The following is a 24,971-nucleotide window of genomic DNA, read 5'->3' as shown; positions in this document are numbered from 1 at the left end:
TATGTTGTTTGTTAATAATTGTAATGAACGCAAGCAAATGTAAAACAAAATAAAAAAAAGTGAGTGATGCGAGTGATGTTTGTAACTGATGCGTAATGCGTGATGTTGCATTACGTGTCAAAGTGATATTACTTTTGTACTATTACACGCATTACCTACCCATGTCTAGTTTTTATTATTATTTAATGTATAAGCTGGTCAATTATTTCTGCCTAATGTCATCAATCCGTTCAGTGTGTTTCGCGTAAAAGAGTAACAGACATACATACCATCCACACTTTCGCATTTATAATAATAATAAATATCAGTATGAAGAAATTAAGACCCTAATGGGTCTTTATCATTCATTGATATCAATATCAAAGGTCACGATGTCATACACGTGCTCGTGTCATTTAATATTCTTATATCTTATATATAAAATTCTCGTGTCACAATGTTAGTCTGCATACTCCTCCGAAACGGGTGGACCGATTCTCATGAAATTTTCTGTGCATATCGGGTAAGTCTGAGAATCGGCCAACATCTATTTTTCATATGTACCACGGGCGAAGCCGGGGCGGGCCGCTAGTATTTTATATTATATTCAAGTCTACATACATATTAGTATGTAAATTTATGCGAAGACTGTTTAAATCGTGTTTTGCTTGGAATATGCGTTGTTACTAATGCGAAAGTATTTGCCCGTTCGTTGTTCGCACGTGGATAGGCCTAGCTATAACACAACTAGCTGCTCCGCGCGGTTTCACCCCCGTGGCTCCACTCCTGTAGGTCATAGCGAGATGATATATAGCCTTCTTCGATAAATGAGCTATCTAACACCGAAATAATTTTTCAAATCGGACCTACAGTTCCCGAGATTAGCGCGTTCAAAAAAACAAACAAACTCTTTAGCTTTATAATATTAGTAAAGATTATTACAAGCCCAGGATACTTGTATTTTGTAACTCAGTTCCATAAAAAGGACCATCAAAAGGAAGGTACCCGGTCCTTTGGAAGGCTTACATGGGAACACAGGTCCAATACGCAGAGGCCCTTTCGAGAACTTTAATGTGTTGTGGGACACCAGCCGCAGCCTGCCCATGACTGCACCATAGAGATACAGCCCTGGGCAGTCCGCGGCCGATGCAGAACTATTGAAAAATATGGGAATTAAAAATCTGGGTTATGGAAGGAGGTGTTCAGTGGATCGGTAGGTTACTAGTATTATTATTATATTATCTGTGCACATAACTACATAGTATAATACAAAATCGTTTTCTATGTCCCTATGTCCCTTTACCCCTTATACGCTTAAATCTTTAAAAATTGACAACGGATTTTGATGCGTTTTTTTAAATATAAGAATTCAAGAGAAAGTTTTTAGTCCTTGATAAGTGTTAAAAACTAAAAAGTTTGAATATGTAGAATCTGGCCGTTTTAATTAGGCAAAAATCGAGCATATAGGAGTCATACAAATGAACATACCTACGTCTATGTGTTTCTTCTATCTAATCTACAGATATCACAGTAAGTAGATAGGAAATCTGTCCTAACTCCTAGTATAGTGTTATATTATCCATGCTATAGATTTTTTGCCGCAAATAGTTTACAATTACTGGCTACCAAAAGAGAGAGATATATCAATATTATAATAAATACTAGCTGGTGCGTTGTGCGCGGGCTGCAAGCAGCCCGCGAGCCCCTTTTGCCCCTGGGTTGAAGCAATAGGGCAGTCATTTGAAAATGCATCAAAATCCCCCGTCAATTTGTTATTATTTGCCAACAGCGTTTCCACAGTCAATCGGAAGTGCTTATAAATTCCCAATTCAAATATTTTCTATTTTGAAATGCTGTCGACCTTCGAAAGTGCGTGGTGCGCGGGCTGCAAGCAGCCCGCGAGCCTCTTTTGCCTCTGGGTTGAAGCAATAGGGCAGTCATTTGAAAATGCATTCGAATTTCCTGTCCATTTGTTACATCTGCTAACAGCGATTCTACAGTCAGTCGGTAATGCTTATAAATTCTCCATTCAAGTATTTTCCACTTCGGGAGGCTGCCCACCTTCGAGGGTGCGTGGTGCGCGGGCTGCAAGCAGCCCGCGAAGCATCCCAGGGCAGTAATCTTCAGTCAGTTGAAAATGCATAAAAATTCCCCGTCAATTTGTTAATATCTGCTAACAGCGATTCCACAGTCAATCGGAAGTGCTTATAAATTTCCCATTCAAATATTTTCTATTCCGGGGGGCTGTATACCTTCGAGGGTGCGTGGTGCGCGAGCTGCAAGCAGCTCGCGGCTCATCCAAGGGCAGAAATCTTCAGTCATTTGAAAATGCATTTGAATTTCGTGTCCATTTGTTACATCTGCTAACAGCGATTCTACAGTCAGTCGAAACTGTTTATAAATTACTTATTCAAATATTGGTTTAATTCTTGAAACGTGATCCCCGAATTTCATCATTTTGAGGTGTCTAATCGATAGCGGGCAGTAAATTTTCATAATAAACTGTTAAAGAGTTTACTTAACACGCTCGTCGCTTCGCTCCTCGCTACCTATTTGAATATTTACGCCGGCCGCTGACGTGACTTGCTCGCTTCGCTCGCTTGGCTAGTGCGGTAGTTCAAAAGTAACCTAACTCGCTCGTCGCTTCGCTCCTCGCTACTTCTTTGAGTATTTACGCCGGCCGCTGACGTGACTTGCTCGCTTCGCTCGCTTGGCTAGTGCGGTAGTTCAAAAGTTAACCTAACTGGCTCGTCGCTTCGCTCCTCGCTACTTCTTTGAATATTTACGCCGGCCGCTGACGTGACTTGCTCGCTTCGCTCGCTTGGCTAGTGCGGTAGTTCAAAAGTAACCTAACTCGCTCGTCGCTTCGCTCCTCGCTACTTCTTTGAATATTTACGCAGGCCGCTGACGTGACTTGCTCGCTTCGCTCGCTTGGCTAGTGCGGTAGTTCAAAAGTTAACCTAACTCGCTCGTCGCTTCGCTCCTCGCTACTTCTTTGAATATTTACGCCGGCCGCTGACGTGACTTGCTCGCTTCGCTCGCTTGGCTAGTGCGGTAGTTCAAAAGTTAACCTAACTCGCTCGTCGCTTCGCTCCTCGCTACCTATTTGAATATTTACGCCAGCCGCTGCCGTGATTCGCTCGCTTCGCTCGCTTGGCTCGTGCGGTAGTTCAAAAGTTAATAAATATTTTCTACTCCGGGAGGCTGTCGACCTTCGAGGTTGCGCGGTGCGCGGGCAGCAAGCAGCCCGCGGCGCCGTCTTTTGCCGTTGCTATTCAATTACCCTTCCTACTATGGAAATTTCCATACAAAATTTTCGAAAAAAAAAATTTCGCTTTTTACCAAAAATTTTTATATGCCTGGAAGCGGACCATGTTTTGAAGCATTTTTTGCTTCGGCGACCCCGACTGTAGGAGGTTAGGGTATAAAATAATACTTCACTTCACTTTATCACCTTTTATTTTCACTTTAATATACTTTAATACTTGTGCACTGTTCACAAATTAAAACAGGACTGAACAAATATTAACGGGTGGCGGTTATTTTATACTTACAAAAAAGATCAAATGAGTTACTATACTCATAATAATTTATTAATTTTTGCATATAATTCCAACAATAATAATTTATTATTTTTTGCATATAATTCCAACACGCCCCCTCAAAAATTAATCATTAAATCAATCTTTACAAAATCAAACTCAAACATTTATTTGTTCAATAAAACTTCTTTTAGAAGCACTTTCGAATCGTCATTACATATTTCTAACATTTACCACAGTACAGTACAGTTTACAAGTATACACTGGGAATACATAATAATAGTCCAACATTTGTTGCAAGGATTAGGAAAAACCCAGAAAAACCTAATCAGACTATATAATATATAATATTCATAAATGTATCAATCAAACATAATTAATAATTTTCACAATAAATTAATTGAATCATTTAAAATGAATCATATTCATTTTAATCCTAATTTTGATTTCATTGCTTGAAAGGCCACGACAGGTAATGGCTTTGTGAGTCCATCTGCTAGCTGCAAACCTGTGGGAATGTAATTTAATTTTATTACATTTTGTTCAACCTTTTCTCTTGAAAAATGATATTTTATGTCTATATGTTTTGACCTCTTATGACTGGTGGGGTTATTTGCAATACTTATGCAACCATTATTATCTTCATATATAACAATGGGTTTATCTATGTTTAAATGAACACTAGCCGCTAATGATTTTAGCCATAACGCTTCCCTTACAGCTTCATACAGTGCCATATACTCAGCCTCAGTCGAAGAGGCTGCCACCGACATTTGTTTCTTGGTACACCAAGTTATAGTACAATTATCAAACAATTTAAATATATAGCCAGTTGTACTTTTTCTGTCCTTTGTATCACTTCCACCCCAGTCAGAGTCAACATATCCACATAAAATATTTTCATAATCAGACCGTTTATAACATAATTTTAAATTAATAGTACCCTTAAGATATCTGAGAACTCTCTTTAAACACAGCCATAACTCTTTATTATTTTTATTAGAATATCTGCTAAGTATATTAACACACAAGCTTAAATCTGGCCGAGTACATAACATTACGTACATTAAGCAGCCTAAAACATTACGACAAGGTGCATTATACTTTTCTTCTGAGTTTAAGGCATCATAATTAAGTTTTACTTCCATAGGAGTATTTATGGGATTGCATTCGTGCATTTGAAACTTATGTAAAATTGTTTTAATATATGCACTTTGATCTAATAATATTTCATCGTTAGATCTTGCAATCTTAATGCCCAGAAATAATTTAATTTCTTTTAAATCGGTCATTTTAAATTTGCTCATTAGGTACATTTTAAAACTATTCATAACACTAATATCAGCGCATACAATTACTAAATCGTCAACATACAATAGCACATAAATACTTTTATACACACTGCCCTTGTCTAACATGTAAATACACCTATCTACAGAAGAGTTTTGGAAACCTTTTTCCACAAGGCATTGTTCGAATTTTTCGAACCAACACCTAGCGGCCTGTTTTAACCCGTACAATGATTTATTTAATTTGCATACATAATTATCTTTGTATTGTACTCCTTCAGGTATTTTCATATATATCTCTTCTTTTAAGTCACCGTTAAGAAAAGCTGTTTTAACGTCCATATGGTGAATGAGCAAATTAAACTGATTAGCAAAACTAACAATAAATCGGAAGCTAGCTATTCTTGCAACGGGGGCAAATGTCTCATTATAATCAGTTAAATATTCCTGACTAAAACCTCTTGCAACAAGGCGAGCTTTGTATCTTAATGGCTTTCCAAACTCATCAGTCTTCAGAGTGAAAACCCACTTGCAATCAACTATATTTCTATTTTCAGGTTTAGGAACTAAAACCCATGTATTATTAATATCTAATGAATTCAATTCATCTTTTATTGCTTGTTCCCAATAAACTTTATCATCCCGAAATTTAATTTCATTAAAAGAGGCGGGTATATTATACAAAACGGAATGAGCACACATTAAGTAATCATTATTACATTCATCAATTTCTTTATATGACACAGGCGGACGCCCTTTAAGCCTAGCACTCCTCCTTAATTCATTATTACTTGAACTCGGACTAACAGACTGCAGATCAACATGTGTTTGTTCACAATCATTTACATCTTGGTTCTTACTCTTTTTACTAGGGCACTCATTATCATCAGATTTATTACTTGCAGAGACTCTAGGCTTTGACACTGATTTCGACATAAAGTCACTATCAGTTTGGTCATGAGAATTTCGAACATTCTCTTCAAAATTATCTATAGGCCTAGTTTTAATAAAGTTGACCTCGTCAACTACAACGTCTCTAACAACACAAAACCTTTTAATTTCAGGATTCCAAACTTTATATCCGTTTGGTTCATAACCCACGAGAATACCCTTCCAAGATTTGTCGTCAAACTTTGACTTCATAACTTTATTGTGAACATACACAGTCGATCCAAACACCTTTAAATATTTAATTCGGGGCTTTTTATCATGCCACATCTCAAACGGTGTCTTATGACATTGCACCGCTTTAGTCGGAGTCAAGTTAATCAAAAACACAGCAGTTAATACCGCTTCACCCCAAAATACTTTATTTAATTTAGCGCCGTTAATCATAGCGCGGGCTTTCTCAGTAACAGTCCTAACCATTCTTTCTGAGACGCCGTTTAACTGTGGGGTCCTAGGTACAGTTAAATGGTAAGTAATACCCTTCTCAACACAGTAATTTTTCATATCCGTGGATAAGTATTCACGGCCATTATCACAATATAAATTTACTAATTTTGTATTGAATTTACTTTCACTTTTAGCTACAAAGTCCCTAAATACTGAAAATACGTCCGATTTATACGTTATCAAGTAAACCACGGCGTAATGCGTGAACTGATCAACAAAAAGCACAAAATAATTTTTATTATCTACGGTCGGAGGAGTGATAGGTCCACAGACGTCCGAATGAACAATAAATAAAGGTCTCTTCACGTAACTTTTATCCTTGACGTCGTTAAACGGTAGTCTACTCTGTTTACCTTTTATACAGGCTTCGCAAAATTCATTAATTGGCAACAATGTTTCAATTTCATTAAAATCATCTGTCATTTTATTATTTTTCAGTTCTAAAAATTTATTTTTACTAATATGGCCCAAACGTTCGTGCCATAATTTGTACTTGGTAATATTATTATTGCAAATATTAGAAACAGAGTGACTCTCGTGTAACGAAGTCATAAAATCAACAGTTATTAAATTATTATTCAACATACCTCGCATGATGACATTACCACTCTTATCTAGTACACGAGCACCGCACTGGTTGAAAATGATGGTGTAACCAGCTTGTTGCATTTTCGACACGGACAAGAGATTATACGGCACATCAGGACAGTAAAGCACGTTCTCCAAGATTCCCTGTATGCCTGTATCACTGGTTACCTGCAAAGCTCCTTTTTTATTTGCACAGATGAATTGACCGGTTTTAGCAATCGAAATTTTGACAGGCGAATTTAAAAGAGTACAATTGATAAACAAATCTTCCCTGTTTGTTATATGGTCCGATGCTCCGGAGTCCAAGATAAATGTTAATTTGTTACCTCTAAGATCATTTCGATAATTTCCCATCATTAAAACAAACCCAGAAACATAATTTGAAGTTGACGGTTGATTTGTGTCCACTACTTGTAGCGTTTTTTGTCTGTCGGTATAATCTTTATGCTGATTAAATGCCTGATTATTCCTTTTGTAATAGTAGCAGTCATTTTTAACGTGTCCTTTACGCCCACAATGATGACACTTTATGAAATGTGATGTCTTCTTTCTTTTATGACTATCGTAGTTAATTTTATGACGATTGAACTTCCTTTTCTTCGGAATCTCAACTTTAGCCTGTAAGACTTTCATACTAGTGTCACCAGATTCATTCTTCAGCTTCACCTCGTGGTCTAAAAGTCTCGTTTTTACAAAAGCTAACGTTAGATTGTCTTCCGTCAACGTCTCAATTGCAGTGACGATTCCATCATAAGATGAGGGTAGTGTCAAAAATAAATGGGCTATTTTATCGGTCTCTTCCAATTTAGCGCCTGCAGCTAAGAGCTCCGTTATCAAATCATCAAACGTAGTAAAATGCTTGATAAGAGGTACATCGCCTTGTAGTTTTAACGCCAATAACTTCTTTCGTATAGCCAATTGTGTAGCCATACTTTTTCTCTCGTATAGGTTGTCTAATTTTTTGAAAATTTGCCTCGCTGAAGAATCTTCTTTAGCGAAACCGAGAAAAGAATCCGCCAAATATTCCACTATAATACCTTTTGCAATCCTATTGTTTTTCTCCCACTCGTTTGTCGGAATGATGGGATCCTCGTCGACCACCTTAAGAACGTCCATTTCGGCCAATAAAGCACGAATACGAAATTTCCACGTACTATATTTTTCGCCATCGAACGGCTTAATGTTTCGCTTCATTTTTTTGGTTCTCCATTTTAAATATTAACGTATACGCACTTAACTTAAACAACACTTAACAATTCACTGCACAAACACTGCACTATTATTTTCACTCGCGTAATCTGGGCCCATAACCTGTAGGAGGTTAGGGTATAAAATAATACTTCACTTCACTTTATCACCTTTTATTTTCACTTTAATATACTTTAATACTTGTGCACTGTTCACAAATTAAAACAGGACTGAACAAATATTAACGGGTGGCGGTTATTTTATACTTACAAAAAAGATCAAATGAGTTACTATACTCATAATAATTTATTAATTTTTGCATATAATTCCAACAATAATAATTTATTATTTTTTGCATATAATTCCAACACCGACCTACCTGCCACCGGTTCAGAGAGCCGTTGAATTTCGTGATGTATGGAAAATGGAAACCGGGGGTCGGAGAGAAATTCTGAGTATGCAGTTTTGTAAATATGGCCGATTAAAGAACAGAAGTCAATTTTCAGACCGATCGTAAAGTAACCGGCGCCACCATCTTGCTTTGAAAAATTGGCCATTTTTGAAAAAAAAATTGCGTCCAATTTGAAATTTCTCGATTGCCCTGGTAGCACCCCATCTTCCTGATCATTTTTTAGTTCTACACCCCCCACCTATCTCAAGCCGTTTCGGAGAGCCGTCGAATTTCACGTTGTATGAAACTCGGAAACCAGCGGTGGAAACTTGATTATGAGTATGCCATCTTAATGTGCGGCTCGATTAAAGCCCCTGTGCCAAGTTTCAGCGCGATCGGCCCAGTAATGGCCGTTTTAGAAATTGTATGGCGGCGGCCATTTTTTCCGCCATTTTGAATTTTTTTCACTATCTGTGGTAATTGCTCGAGGTCTACTCCAACTTTAGTTTGAGCACCCCAGATGTAGCTGCTACCGTTTGCGCGGGCCGTTGACCGTCTTCGCGAGATGAGGGAAAGTTTAAGATTTCGTATTTTTCTGGATATCCTGGGAGCTGGGCGAGTGCGAATGCATCATTGGTGTATTTCTCCGTTGCGCCACCTCGTCTAAATTTACGTTTTTATGTTTGCGCCAAAAATGGAAAAATTCCAAAATCGAGCGACCCACTATGGCTCCCTGGTAGCGTCCCAGGGTGGTGATCATTTTTAGTTCCGACACCCCCCACCCAACTCGCACCGTTTCCGCGGGCCGTTGGATTTTACGTTGTATGGAAGTCGGAAACTGGGGCCCGGAGCCACTCGAACGGGGCACCGATCGATTCGCCGGCTCGCACAGAGCACGTGTGCCAAATTTGAGACGTAAGGATTCATAAACGGCGATTTTGGCAAAGTACGGCGGCCATCTTGTTTTCGCGAAAATCCCCATTTTTCCACCACCCCTGGTAATCGCCATCAGTTCCGAGCATTTTTTGTTCAGACACCCCCCCTCCAGGTACCACCGTTTTTGCGCACCTCCAGGGGTCCACTTGGTTTTCGAAGATGATCGAGATCGCTATATTTTTCCGGTGGTCACTCGGCGCACCTCTACACGATCACGTCAAAATCCCCCCAACTTTCCGCGTAGTTTCCGAGAAACCCGATGTCAGTGAGTGGTAGTGTAGCTTTATTATAGTATATAATAATGAACATTACTACAACTTTACTACGAAACTATTAACATTATAGTAGGGGAGCCCACGTTGCTAAATGTGGATTTACTCGAACTTCACGGAAAAGTCACTATACCTACCTACTAATCTTTTTATAGAAAAACTATTAAGTATCTATTTCAAATATTATTTCAACAGCAGAAAGCTATATTTTCCTCAGTCACATAACAGATTTTATTTTGCTTTCCCGAGTCAGCCCGAGTCGAGCCAGGATGAGCGGCTAGTATAAAAAATTCAGTATAACCCATGTCCCAGACACAATAGATTTTCTATTGTGTCTGTGGTTCCGGGGCCTGAGTTAATAAAGAACCTCCTCCTTTTTTGAAGTCGATTGATATCAACGAAAAAGCGTTCCAAAGTACTATAAAGATTAATCAAAATGTAACCTTGAATATATAAAAAGCAAAAAAAATATCCCTCTAAATAATTAAACAAAACAAGTTACTAATACAATACACGTGATTTCACTCATAAATGAACCACGTGCAATATCAGCTGTCAGTATCAAACAGGGTTGCTACCAAAATAAACAAATAATTATTGGAAACGCCTTCGAGGAAAAATGGTACCAGGTACCATAGTAACCTACTGTGTTCATCATAAGATAAGTAACTTTTTAATTTTTGAAGTGAAACTTCTTTATCGGGGTTGGAAAAAAATGTGTGTGTAACATTTTTTCGTTACGCGTGACATTTTTCAGGTACGCGCCATCTTTTTCATATCCCTAGTCCCTACCACGCGTGATTCGACGTATTTCTGTAAAGTTGTAGTAAATTATTTTTTGAAAAATAATTAGGTCATAAAGAAGTTTCACTTCTTACGTGTGTACGCTTGTATACGCACACATTTTTTTTATTTCCAGACGGTATGTGATAGAGAATTCGTTTCTTTTTTTGTTTCTTGCCAGCTCTACTATGTACTGCTTAATTCCGAACCGGTGGTAAATCTATGATGATTCAAAAGTGCTTCTAAAATAAGCCTCAATGAATAAATATTATTAAAAAAAAATATTATTTTAAAATAAGTTTGAGTTTGAGTTTTTATTTAATGCAGTAAGTAGCAACCCTATCACCTAAACCTATCAAGGACGGAACAATCAAATATTTTCATTTTTTTATCACAGCCTAGTACGGTAGGTACATTTTATTAAGAGGAAATCGATAAAACATCCACTGAAATTGAATTCTTTATTAAAATTTAAATTACAAAAAATTGCGCAGGCAGAGGCAACTTCATAAAATGTTTCATCCTTAGATTTCGTCACAGAAATAAAAAAAGTTAGACTTTTTTATTTCTAATAACAGACCTATTCAAATAAAAGACGGACTGTATAATTTTATTTATACTGATATATAGATTATAATAGACATATATAGATTATAATTAATACTGGGTTTATTACAATACTAGCGACCCGCCCCGGCTTCGCACGGGTGCAATGCTGATATTGCCGGGGCTAAATACACTACAGAAAAACTTTTAATTAACGTTGTATATAAAAACATAGCGGCCCGGCCGGCCGATACCGCTGCAAACGGTACGTCCCGCAATTTTTAAATCTGTAATATCTTCGAAAATATTCACTTAAATCATACGGTGTAAAGGGCCATATAGATCTATATTAAATGAACAATGTATTCAAGGTATTTAATTGGTTATGGATTAATGCTGTATTGGTTTAAATCGCTTCGAAAATTAGCCATTATTTGACGTAAAAAGTAAATGACAAAAAAAAGTTATTGTGGGTAATCCATAATAGATAGACATATGCCATCGCGGACTTTTCTGTAGACCTTTTCAATGTGTACAATACTTAGTACATTATTTTGATAAAACTCGTAGGATTCAGCCTGCGTTTGCAATGTAAGCGGAAAAAATGTAATTATTTACGACATCACATTAGAAACCTCAAAAATAACAGCACTTCTCCACTATTTAATGGATGTTATTATACATATAAACCTTCCTCTTGAATCACTCTATCTATTAAAAAAAACCGCATCAAAATCCGTTGTGTAGTTTCAAAGATTTAAGCGTACAAAGGGACATAGGGACATAGGGAAATAGGGACAGAGAATGCGACTTTATTTTATACTATGTAGTGATGTATTATAATAGTTATCACTTATGTGATAACTTGTATTATGCATGATTCATTTAGATTTACATTATTTCTATGTACTTATCTTTATTTATAGTAGTGATTGTTTTATCGACTTACACGTGGTAATATAATCTATACTATAATATAGATTCTATAGTAAGTACATAATAAAATAATTATTTTTTAGGGTTCCGTACAGAAAGGGTAAAACGGGACCTACTGAGACTTCGTTGTCTGTCTCCAGGCTGTATCTCATAAACCGTGATAGCGAGAAAGCTGAAATTGTCACAAACTATGTATTTCCGTTGCCGCTATAACAACAAATACTAAAAATAAATAAAAAAATATTAAACTGGGTCCCCATAATACGGAACCATTCGTGCGCGAGTTCGACTCGCACTTAGCCGGTTTTTTTTTATAAAAAACTAATAACCGTCTTCAAATCAACAGATAACAGACAATATAAAACCGCATTATTGCCGTTACTGTGGGATTTCCGGGATAAAAAGCCTAGCCTATGTCTATTGTGGGTCTTCTGCTATCTACTTACCAAATTTAATTGTAATCGGTTCGGTAGTTATTTGGATGAGAGAGTAACATCCATATAATCCATACATCCATCCTCACAAACTTTCGCATTTATAATATTCGTAAAATAGTTGGTTTAATGCTTTAAGAAGATAGTAGTACCATATAGTACTATAATATACCACATTCCTATGTATAATTTGCGAATTACTACATTTTTTCCTAAAATAATTAATTTGTATTTTGTATAATATTTTCGCACAGGTAGTTAAGTACTAAATAATAAGTATCTAATAGCATTTCTAAATACATAATACGACGAAACTGGAATATAAATACACAATCCATACTACTTAATATTGTAAATGCGAAAGTAACTCTGTCTGTCTGTCTGTTACTCAATCACGCCTGAACTACGGAACCAATTTGCATGAAATTTGGTAGGGTCAACCGGGGCAAATGCAACTAAAAAATAACAAGTCTCAAGTTTGATCGGTTGCAGTTATCTCCTTTTATATTTGGTCATTTATTTGACCCATTTATTGTTTTTTGTATTTATTCAAGATTATTTTAAACCAATCAAGCAATACAGTAGTCTTATAAATAACTGGTAGTGAGAATATTTCCTAAAATTGGTAGAAAAAGTTACATTAACCCCTAGTCGGGGGTAAATGCAACTAACTGCCATAGCTCTTCTTCTATTTCATATAAAACAACGAATATAGAATATATTTATGAGATTTCATGTTATTCATAGGATTTTGAACTGGATTACCGTGTAGCAAGGACGAGTTTTCAGGAAAAATCTTATTTTTCTAAATGTGGGGCAAATGCAACTATTTGTTAGAGAATTAGTGTGGGGAATGCAAAAAACTTATTCATCGATATATTTTTAATTATTCTATATACTAGCTAAAAAACCCGGCTTCGCCCGGGAGTTGATATGAGATGACGTGGTAGAGTCGAAGTAAAAAAATAAACTATGACGTAAAAAGTAAAAAAAAAAGTTTATTGAAAACGTTTTCTCATTATTTACAATACTTGTTTATAAACAACATTTTTCATTTTATTGTCCGGAGTATAATATATACATAATTTTTTCGGATTTCCTACTCTTGAGCAAGCTACATATAGCTGACCGTGAGAGAAGCAGGATTCTTTGAGGTTAATGCCACAACATTATTTTAAAGTTTGTTCTTGCGCTTTGTTAATTGTAAAACTAAAGGCTAATTTTATTGGAAACTGCAGTCTTTTAAATTGAAATGGCAATTCCGAAGAGATCAGAGGTATTCTAGGTATAAATATTGTCTGTCCTTTGGTCTTCCCAGAAATAAGTTCAGCTTCAATGGTATTATTCGATAGCTGTTTTACGATCATTCTAGTTCCATTACATAGTTTTGGGGAGTTGAGATTTCGGAGTAGTATGATTGGAGTTCCAATTTTCAGACGAAGGCAGTGTAATGGCATTCCTGGTACTTGTAAAGAGTTTAGAAATTCAGTGGGGAAGTTTTTCGCTGTTCAAATTAAACTAACTCTGGTGAGCGACACCGGGCTCTTATATATTCAGAGACACTTCAGAGAGCTAGGCTCTAGAATATTCGAGAAAATTTTAAAATATTTTCTCTCTCACACCTTCTAGAGTATTCTGGTCATTATCGTCCGCCATAATAAAAGGTTCTATAGCGGTAGCATTTGTAGTAAAAGCGCGAAATTTAAAAACCTTAATTTTTTAATGTTTTGAGAACTAATTTGGATAACTAATTTTATGTCGCTTTAACTCCAAAATATAAGTTAGCTAATGACGTATAAATACACAAAATTTAATAACTTTATTATAGCAACAAATTAAATTTAAGACTTTATTGAAATTGGAATTTTAAATTTCATGTCACTACTACACATGCTACAATTGCTCGCAACGCTTTTGGAAATTCAACCCAAACAATCGTTGTCCTGAATGAAGTTTAAATATTCGATAACAGATGGCGCCACTATGTAGGGTTGGAAAGTTCCTTATATCTTTAGAAACACGCCCTTTAGATTAAAACGGGAACTTTCTAGCTTCTGTAGCGGTAGCGTATGAAGTAAAGGCACGAAATTTAAAAACCTAAATTTTTAAATATTTTGAGAACTAATTTGGATAACTAAAATTATGTCACTTTAACTCCAAAATATACGTTAAATAATGACGTCTAAATACACAAAATTTAAATTTAAGATTTTATTGAAATTGGAATTTTCTATTTCGCGCCACTACTACACATGCTGCAATGGCTCACAACTATGGAGACTATAATACTATTGTGTATAGTCTCCGAAATTCAAATATTCGATAACAGATGGCGCCACTGCACTTAATTTCCAAGTTGAATGGTCGGAAAGTCCCTTATATTTTTAAAAACATGCCCTTTAGATTAAAACGGGTACTTTCTTGTTCGAGGGGGGACAAAGGGCTATCACACCACATAAGTCCCTTTATCGTGTCGGGACTCCTTTTTAAGTTTTATCGGCACGCACATTTTATCGACTTAGTTTTATTATATATATAGATATATACAATAACGTTATCTATACAATAACGTTGCGATCGTAGATGGCGCCGCATTATTTAGAGGAAAATCTCATGTACCTACTTTGATTTACCACTTTAAATCGCAACAAAAAAAAAATTACAGTGTACTACCTACTAAGTCAATTTTAGTTTTTGGTCAGAACAAATAATATTCTTTGTGTTAAATATTGTTAAAAACGTAAACCAAACAAAATACGTTTATTAGTTAATCAACCGTTAACTAAAAATTACTTGAACAATCACAGAACTATCCTACCTATCGTTTTTAGTTACTTATAGTCTTTAACCACGCTTTATCTAATTTTAATTTTACTTATGAACCCGTCTCTGGGTATAATATCGAAGAAATAATCGATGGTTCTTCTTTAATTAATCATAAAGAAAGTATATTTTGACTACCAAGAAGGATACATAATAAAAATATCGACACTGTCACATCACTAGTGTTTTTAGTTTCATACAAAAATATAAGGGGCTATTGTAACTAACCTCACAGTTGCAATAACCCCACAGTGAAATTTTCATGAGGCAATTGTAACTGCATCAATTACACAAAATAGAGTCAACTAACGCATTAGAAATATAAATGAAATATGCTTAACGGCTTGTGATAATCGTGTCCAATCAAAGACACCTGCAAAAAATCACTCCTAAACAATTTTTTGTCTGTAAAACTCGACACCTGTTTTTACGCACACCAACTTCAAAATAGCGGTTTGACACAATGGCCTATCAATCAAATAGTTTTCATCGTAGTGGCACCATCTATTACTTGTAAGATTTATTAGTCGTTGAGTTATTGAATCATAGGTGGCGATATATTACAACAACTCTAATAAATTAGTTATGATAACTAGTTGCCATAGCCCCATAGTTGCATTTGCCCCGGTTGACCCTATAGATATATTTTGATACCCGAGAAAGGACATAGGATAGGTTTTATCCCGGAAATCCTACGGGAACGGGTTTTTCTCTGAAAACGCGGGCGAAGCCGCGGGCGGAAAGCTAGTGGAATATATTTCTTCTTGGGCAAATTAGTCGCGTAGATAACCAACTTAGAAATGAATCATTATATGCGTAGATCACCCTTTAGAATGACGAAAAAAATAAATACTTAGCAATTTTTTTTTCAATTACAACCTAGGATAGCGAATCGTCAATCGTGCTCCTTATGTGCCATTTTTGCACTACACACATTATACACTGATACACAGTAGGTACCTACATAATATTGTGATAATTTATTACGCCCGCGCCATGACAACTCGATCATAGACAAATCATAAAACATGTGCGACCTTGAACGCGGGCGGGTCGTTGACCCGGTGACATTGGAATTGGCGGGAACCCAATTGTGCGAAAAAAAAAACTAAAATCGGCACGTGAGCCTGCCATCTATTTTAAAAAGATAACATGGAACGTTTTGTAATTTCATCTTTTAAAATTTTCGATTAGAACATAGGCGGATTTATGTTTTTGATACTTTTCCTTTTCGTTTCTATATTTTGTTAGCAAATAATTTAGCCATCATTTTTAATTATTTATTTATAAACAAAATGTTGTGTGTGTTTATTGGTATAAATAGATATTTAGTTCTGGTATTCCAATAAAAATTTTGATTTTTTAGAATCAATAAAATATGTAGGTGCAAAATTATTGTGTTTTGTATAAAGTATAAACTATAAACTTGTTTAATATAAGTAGATATAAAACTAATGTCAAATGTAGTACATCCAATTAAACACGTTTTTACTCACTATAAAAGGTAAAATCGGGCTGTCCTTAACTAGTCAATTAAGTGGCTTCAAGGCTGGACAGTAATCGGTGCATAGTAATTTGCGTGCTTTAACACACATATATACTTTGATAAAATTATTTTAGAAAAAACATAATTTTTTATAGTAAAATCTATTACTTAGTGCATGATCAAATATTATTACGAATGCGTTTACTTACTCATCAACTTTGAAATAAAGAAAATGTTGAAAAATTGAGTTTAAAATGTAATTCGCATTTTTTCGCACTTTTCGTACACATATTCTATGTAGATTTTATATATTCATTCTTTATTGTACCAGCATTTAATATCAAAATGTACAAATAAGTGACAAAGAGGTTAAAACGACGTTCTTATACTTCCTATCCTATCCTACTCATATAACAAATGATAAAATTTTTCGAAAGCATGTTTAGTATCGTCAAAAGAGCAGCACGGATCTTGAAGATAATTTGCCTATGAGATCGATTATACTGCTACTGTAAACTGCTACTGTAGACCAAAGGCTCGCTGGGTAGATGATATTCTGCAATTGACGGGAAGAGACTGGATAAAGGCAGCTGGCAACAGGAGGAAATGGGGACAGTTGGAGGAGGCCTATACCCGAAAGGGCCCAGGACATTTATCTGAATTTACTGTTACTACTCTGTGAAGATGAGGCACAGACCAATAAAAAAGTATCGTTCTAAGGCGGGCTGAATCGACGTTATATTATGCAATTAATCATATTATGATGTCCGTATACAGAAGATGTATGGGTTTCCATCATATTATACGTATTGCCAAAGCCCATTAGCAATATTCTTACATAATTCTATCTAGTGACATAACAAATAATACACTTTCATTTCACATCTCATACAAACAAAGTCACTTCCCGCTCTCTGTCCCTTTGTAAATGTTAAAAACTACGCAACGCGTTTTGAAGCGTTTTTGAAGAGAAAACTTTGAGAGTAAAATTTCAAGGACGCGTCCTGTCAATACCGTCACGTCATGGAGTAAGGCGCCGATTTTGGTATCTTTGAATCTTGCCAAAAATGTTTCACTTCTGACACGTGTGCTCGGCACAATCGCTCTTTTTTTAATAGATCTAGAGTGATTTTTGAGGAAGGTTTTCTTTTGTGTCACCTGATAAGCGCTACCAACTCTCATAAAAATTTGCATAGATGTAAAAACGATAGCAGATCTTACAGTCTACAAATGTATTGCCTCCTTTAAAAGTTTGGGATGGAGAAAGAATTGACGAAGGAAATAAAGAAAAGGACTGGGAAGGGTAACAGGGCCCGGCTTCCAAAGTAAGGATACAATTTGTGAAGTTTTAGACACAGCGAACGAAGCGGCGAACAATAAGCTAGTTTATACTAATATTAAGAGGAAAGGTTTGTATGTATGTTTAATAAGATTTGTAAGTAAGAAATAAGAATATAAGTACTCACACCAACGCCACTAAATACGGATGCAGTCGGGTGCCATCTTGCGCTAATGTGACATTACCGGAAGCGGCCATTTTGTCGACCGTTATCGCTCTTCAGAACCTGTAAACATGCAATTGGATAATTTGCTTGTATACTAACGTGCACAGAGATAAAAATATTTCATTAATTTAAACAACGTCATGTATTGCACAAATACGAGCAAAAGATGGTGTTTTGGGAAGGAGTAAGGAAATTATCTACCTAAATTGTCAAACTTCTTTGTGTGGATATAGACCGGGAGATACTGACACAAAATTTCGAGTCATTTGTAACAGGATGGCGGTTCTACAGGGGTCTTAGTACGCAATGACAAAAAGAAAAATGATGGTATGAACGCTGGTACCGGTGGGTTAGTCGCGTGGGCGTTAGTCGAACTCGTCGGAAAAATAGCGAAAGTCAAACGATTTGTAACACAAAAATTTTAGAATTTACCGATAGCCCATAAAAAATAAGTAGGCGGTAGTGTCATGCCATACTTTTCCGGTATGACTTACAGCCCGCCATACCGACGCGAATGTGTTGATTTAAAAAAAACAATTATTCAACCATTTGTACCAAGCTAACTTTTGCACAGGTAACCATCGTCGTGCAGCCATTTACGAAAATCGCCATGCCATACTTTTCGGACGATTCCAAATGGTCGCCATACCGCCGAAAATCTGCAAATTTTTTTTATTTCGCCTATCTTTTTGTACCAGTATTGCATTTGGCTTTTTGGAGAGTATTTGATAAAATGTGACCATTATTATATTTGCCATACTTCTAGTAGGGGGAAAAAGTGCTGTCATACTTGAAAAATAAATTTATTATTAATTTATATAAGTGAAGATTTCCAACACCTAGATCTTTGAAATTTTGTATTTATATTCGTTGATCCTCAAATTTACAGGAAAAATAAGTGCCATACTGTTACAAATCGTTTGACTTTCGCTATTTTCCGACGAGTTCGACTAACGCCCACGCGACTAAGCCGCCGGTACCAGCGTTCGCACCATCATTTTTCTTTTTGTCATTGCGTACTAAGAACCCTGTAGAACCGCCATCCTGTTACAAATGACTCGAAATTTTGTGTCAGTATCTCCCGGTCATTATATTTTTATCCATCATAATCATCTAGACATTCGTATCTGTCATTTTTAATTTATAAAAAATACTATCTTAAACCCTGTACGCTGTATCATAGTTTCTAAAAACGGTACCATAAATACGCATAAACTGTGGGATAGTGTATAACGGCCACTTATTGTTAAGTAGGTACTTAACTTTTACTGATTAGATTAGTCCGTAACAAGTTCAAGAAAGCACGCAAAAATGTAATTAATTTGTAACGGAATGTATACAGTACACGCAATAGTTCATACTAGGAGTAATGGATGATTATCAAAAGGGTGAAATGTCAAACGTCGATGACCTAATGGCAGAAACAGGACCAACCGCCTGGCCTGGGATTAAAGACCAGGAGTGTAAGTGTGTAGTGATGTCTTAAAGCAGTTTTATTTCCATAATGGAAAAATGACAACTATGCGGTGTTCCCGAACAACTACGATATTGGGGCCTTCAAGAAAAGAGCTTATTTGGCCATTAAAGGCCGGCAAAACACCTGCAACACATCTAGTGTTACAAGTGTTTATGGGCGGTGGTGACCACTTAACATCAGGTGGCCCACCTGCCCCTTTGCTTACTCTGACATAAAAAAAAACTAGATATAACATTATGTCGTCTAGCGCCATCACTATCCCACGATGCCCGATGGAAGTATTACTGCTATAAGGTATCATGGGAGCCCCTCTGGTCCTGCGTTCTGAAGCATTGTGCTTCTAAATGTGAACTTCTTCCTACCTATCTTCTTATCTATCCGAAAGAGACCAACTCTATAGATTATTGGGTTTTATGTAACAACTTTTCAGTTCAGCATTCATCAGTTTACGACGTTCTAGATGTTAAGATTTGAGTTTCAAAGCAATATCTGGACTTTAAAGTTGATTTACCTACAAACTAACTTTTGGTAAGTAAAACGTTTTCAAAACGACGAAGTTTTCTTATTGATTACGAACCTCCAAGGATCGTATCGTATTTCACAAGTCCATTAGGACTTAGAAATTACTGCGAAATGGAAAGAAAGATTCAGTTTTGTTCAAATTTTATAGCTAAATTCTCATCATTTTGAAACTTTAAATTCACCTCAATATGCTCAAAGGAAGAACATAACATACTTCATATTCATATCATGATTTCGAGATGATACACTCCTACTACCACATTACTACCAATAGTTTCTTACTGTTGCTATGAAATTCTTAGCAACGTAATATGTCGAGACTCGGTACCTCATATCAATATAATTATGTACTGCATTCTACATATATGCATTAGTCTCCATTTAAGTGGATGGATGGATGACAGCGACAATGATTAATACCATACCAGTGTAGAATGTATGAATGTATTTATGATAGACTAGGCTAGTACCTCGACTTTTCCAGGAAAACTCAGGATAATAGTTTCCTCGTGATAAAAAAAGTTAAAAAGTCTGTAGTTTTTAAGTTAAATTGCAATATTCTAGAGACAAAAGACTTAAGTGTAATTGAGCATATGTTATTTCCTGTGACAATTACTTCTTATTCAAAACCTGTTTAGGTATTTATAAGTTCATAAGTTATGGTAGACTCGATTGTAGAGAAGCATACCTACATACTTATGTAAATCTTTGAATTGATGAGTTATACTGTGGTTATACGTGGACCGTGGTTGAGTATACTCAGATACGTATTCTTCCTTCTGATTAATATTATAAATCCGAAAGTTTGTGAGGATGGATGTATGTGTAATGTGTAATGTGTATGTGTGTATGTTTGTGAAATACTACTGAACCGATTACAATGTAACTTAGCACACATATAGTGGGTAACTTGGATTAACACATAGGATAGGTTTTATCCCGGATATCAGGAACACAGGAACGGGAACTATGCGGGTTTTTCTTTGAAAGCGCGGGCGAAGCCGCGTGTGGAAAGCTAGTATAATTCATTTTATTTAAATGCGCATTATAATCTATTGTTAATTGTTTCAACACGATGTAACAAAATGTCAAATGTCTTGGGTTTGATTGTCTTTAAATTAGGTTATAAATAGATATATATAGGTACTTACGCTCAGTAGGAAATAATCGAATATCCTTGAATAGAATATTGGTGTAGAAAATTAATGATATGTTAGTAAATTTAATTATCCAGTCGATATACATATAGAAAACTAGCTGTGCTCCGCGGTTTAACCTACAGTGCTCCGCTCCTATTGGTCTTATTGTGATGAAATATAATAGCCTATAGCCTGTAGTCCTCGATAAATGGGCTATCTAACACCGAAAGAATTTCTCAAATCGGACCAAGTAGTTCCCGCGATTAGCGCGTTCAAACAAACAACAAAAAATAAACAAACTCTTCAGCTTAAATATTATGAGATATGTAGTAACTATGGCACTATGAATATTATTTTTGTAAAAAATACTCATTCGGGCAAGCCGTTAGTGATATAAATTATCATTATAATGTTATACCTATGTTTTAGGATTATGCGTAAGTACTCCTTGTAGGTATTTGTTATTTATAGTTTTTGTATTTAACAAGGGGATTATTTTGGTTTGTTTAAACATTTAAGTATGTTTATTTTGTTGCTTTTGAAAATGTATTTTCTTACGTATTTTCATAATAAACTAGATTTCCGCCCGCGGCTTCGACCGCGTTTTCAAAGAAAAACTCGCATAGTTCCCGTTCCCATGGGATTTCCGGAATAAAATCTATCCTATGTGTTAATCCAAGTTACCCTCTATATGTGTGCTAAATTTCATTGTAATCGGTTCAGTAGTAGGTATTTGCGTGAAAGAGTAACAAACACACACATACACATCCTCACAAACTTTCGCATTTATAATATTAGTAGGATAAAACCCGCAAACATTTAAAAGTTTAAAATGAGTTTCATTTCATAATATAAATAAATGTAAAATAATACTAAATACGATATTAAAATACGATACTTTATAATATTATAAAAGCAACGAATGACTGTGATTTTACTGTTTATTTTAGTACTTTAGATGGAAGGACTTTAGTATAATTACTTTTTTTTTTGGGGTTGAGGGGGAGGGGAGGGGCGGGGAGGGGGATTATATATCCCCCCTGAAGGGGGGAAGTTGCGGAAATACATAGTTTTCGAGTTTTTTTTTTTTTTTTGTAAAATTTGATTTTGAGGTTAGGAATACTATTAATTTTCTAACCATACCCATTCGTATGTGTTCAATTGTGCTAGATTTTCTACCTAGTACTAGCCCAGTATAAAATACATACAAATGAGCAGTCGACGGAGCCCCTTGGGGCTCCGTCCACTGCTCTCATGCCAACCTAACACTACGACTCGTGATCCCCGAATTTCATTATTTTGAGGTGTCTAATCGATACCGGGTAGTGACTTTTCATAATAAACTGCTTTTCTTTTTCTACGAAAATGCGTAGTTTTTGTGAAAATCGAGAATGAAAATTATTTTGAGAATCGCCCTTAAGTCGCTTCTGGCACTCGCCGGCCGCTGCCGCGGCACGCTCGCTTCGCTCGCTCGGCTCGTGCGGCAGTTCAAGAGTTAACCTAACACGCTCGTCGCTTCGCTCCTCGCTACCTATTTGAATATTAAGGATAACAGTTTTATAGTTTTTTAACCTACGTAGTTTTTTTTTGTTTTAGTGGGAATCACCCTAAAGTCGCTTTTGGCACTCGCCACACAAAATGGGCTCACGTTTCGTTATTGCATATATATATTTTTTTATTTGATATTTACCGTATTAGATTTGTAAAGTAAAATATACATATTTATATCATATTTTTTTTCTATACATAATTGTTTAATTTGCGCTTTTATATTAACCGTAAAAACACATTTATTAAAGGAATCAGTCATTAATTACAGTGAACGAAACGTCAGCTGTCAAAAACGTCGTAATTAATAACCAAATTTTCTGAATTTCAAAAAATTATATCTTGAAAAGTAATGGTTTCCGCAAGTTGAAACTTTACAAAATTAATTAACAAACTTAGAACTATAACTAAAAAAAAAATCAACGCTCTAGCGAAACGTAATCGTACTAAAGACGAGCCCTTTAGATTACTGTTGTAGTGGTAAAGTCGAAGAAAAAAAATCTGAAAAAATTATTCCAAAAAAGTATCAAATCTTATCAGTTGCCCTAATATTAGTATAGTTAAAGAGTTGTAGTACATACCTCTGCGCAGTTTCCATTCATCCATTCCTTGATATTAAAAAACCAATCGAACAATTATTATTTTTCTTTTTACATATTTAAACTTCTCATTTCACATAATAATTATTCACTGCTAAGATTTACTGGCACTTTTTTATACTATAAAACAAACTTTTTTTTAAACTTCATGTACATCAGACAAAGGAATTTTGAATTTGAATATAGAACGCGCCGCGCGACTGAATACAGTACGCTTTCCCGCGTTACTGGCACTGTGGCACAGAGCAAGTAAGTTACTGGCTGTCAAATATGTGTTTTACACATAGATACAAAATGATGTAACTGTAACGACGGTAATGCAAAATAGGACCTTATTTCAAACCAGTAAATATATATTTCCTATACACGTCCTGTGTTTATAATCTTCAAGCGTACAATGGCAAAACGTCGTAAGACAATTTATTCAATGAATAAAAAACTTTGTTGTTATTAACAATAAGAACTATTTTTATATATTTTTACAATGGTCCTAACTCTTTTGAAATGATAGAATTAAGTAATTTGTGTTAATCACAAGTCACGATAGTTATTCTTTTTGCTGAAGTTTCCTTTATAAAATAACAAAAAACGAATTCAGAGAAGATATTATCAATAACTATTATTTTTTAACAAAAACGAGAACGCCTTTAAATGCTTCGAACAGGATAAAATTTAAATGGGTCCAACCGAGACACTAGATTACAAATAAAAATAGTATCATCAAAATCGGTCCAGCCGGTTGAAAGTTCTAAGGTAACAAACACAAATAAAAACATTCGAATTGAGAATCTTCCCTTTTTTTTCAAGTCGGTTGAAAAGTACCTACATGGGGTAGGTAGTAGTTGTATACGTAGTATATTATTATTAGTCTGTGGTAGTAGGTACACAGTAGCTACGACTTACCGACATGACTGTATCAGTTTGTGTTCTCACTGGGAATCAAACTCACGACCTCCATATTTCTTTTCTAACATATTAACCACTATACCATTTACCAAGAGGAGTTGATGTCTGCGAATTAGCAAAATACTTTTAAGTATTATTCACTTATAATTACTACAGCAACTAGGAAGTGTGTTATGATTCTTTTTACTTTTACACAATATTTTCTACACCTGAGAAAATTTGCATGTATAATTAAAATAATAATTCAATAAAGTGTACTAAAATGAAAATATGTAATACACGAATAATTACAGAAATAGTGACGAAATATTAGTAAACGGTAACTGTATGAAAATAATTTTAAAATTACACATTTTTGTAAATTTTGTTTTATTTATGACCTGTGGTAAATTAAGAGCTGCACGATACAGTTGTTCTAAGTATATAAATAATATTTAATTCCTATCATTTGCAAAATGGAAAAATTCGGATGCTGGATAAAATTATACCCTTAGAAATTGTAAATATTACTCGTATTTATCGAGTAATTTTATAAACTGCCTGCTAAACGTGCTTCTAAAAGAAATCTCATAGTGTCTCATAACAAATTGAATGAATAAAATGTTTGAGTTTGAGATTGAGATTGAACTGTGGTTTCCAAGGTGGTTTCAGTTTAAAATATTATTTACGCTTCTTTGTACTAGCAAC

At 35.4% G+C, this 24,971-nt stretch overlaps 1 protein-coding gene across 1 annotated transcript in view; it reads right to left on the bottom strand.

Moving 5' to 3' along the window:
• LOC149896088 (uncharacterized) overlaps window positions 1-23,596 on the bottom strand; it is a 50,164-nt gene extending 26,568 nt beyond the window's left edge. Inside the window, exons 1-2 of the mRNA XM_090118428.1 lie at window positions 23,361-23,596; window positions 18,055-18,153 (exon numbers count right to left, since the gene is read on the bottom strand). Of these exons, the coding sequence (XP_089974554.1) occupies window positions 18,055-18,125 (71 nt within the window). The 5' untranslated portion in view covers window positions 18,126-18,153; window positions 23,361-23,596. The remainder of the gene's footprint in view (window positions 1-18,054; window positions 18,154-23,360) is intronic.
• Between the last annotated feature and the right edge of the window lie 1,375 nt (window positions 23,597-24,971).

The sequence above is a fragment of the Colias eurytheme genome, chromosome 29 (genome assembly GCF_061535395.1).
Source record: "Colias eurytheme isolate Ceu_HAF_F1 chromosome 29, ilColEury1 Martin Lab GWU primary, whole genome shotgun sequence".
Classification (NCBI taxonomy): Eukaryota; Metazoa; Arthropoda; class Insecta; order Lepidoptera; family Pieridae; genus Colias; species Colias eurytheme.
The sequence above is the reverse complement of the archived record's forward strand: the minus strand, read 5'-3'. Positions and strand labels throughout refer to the sequence as shown.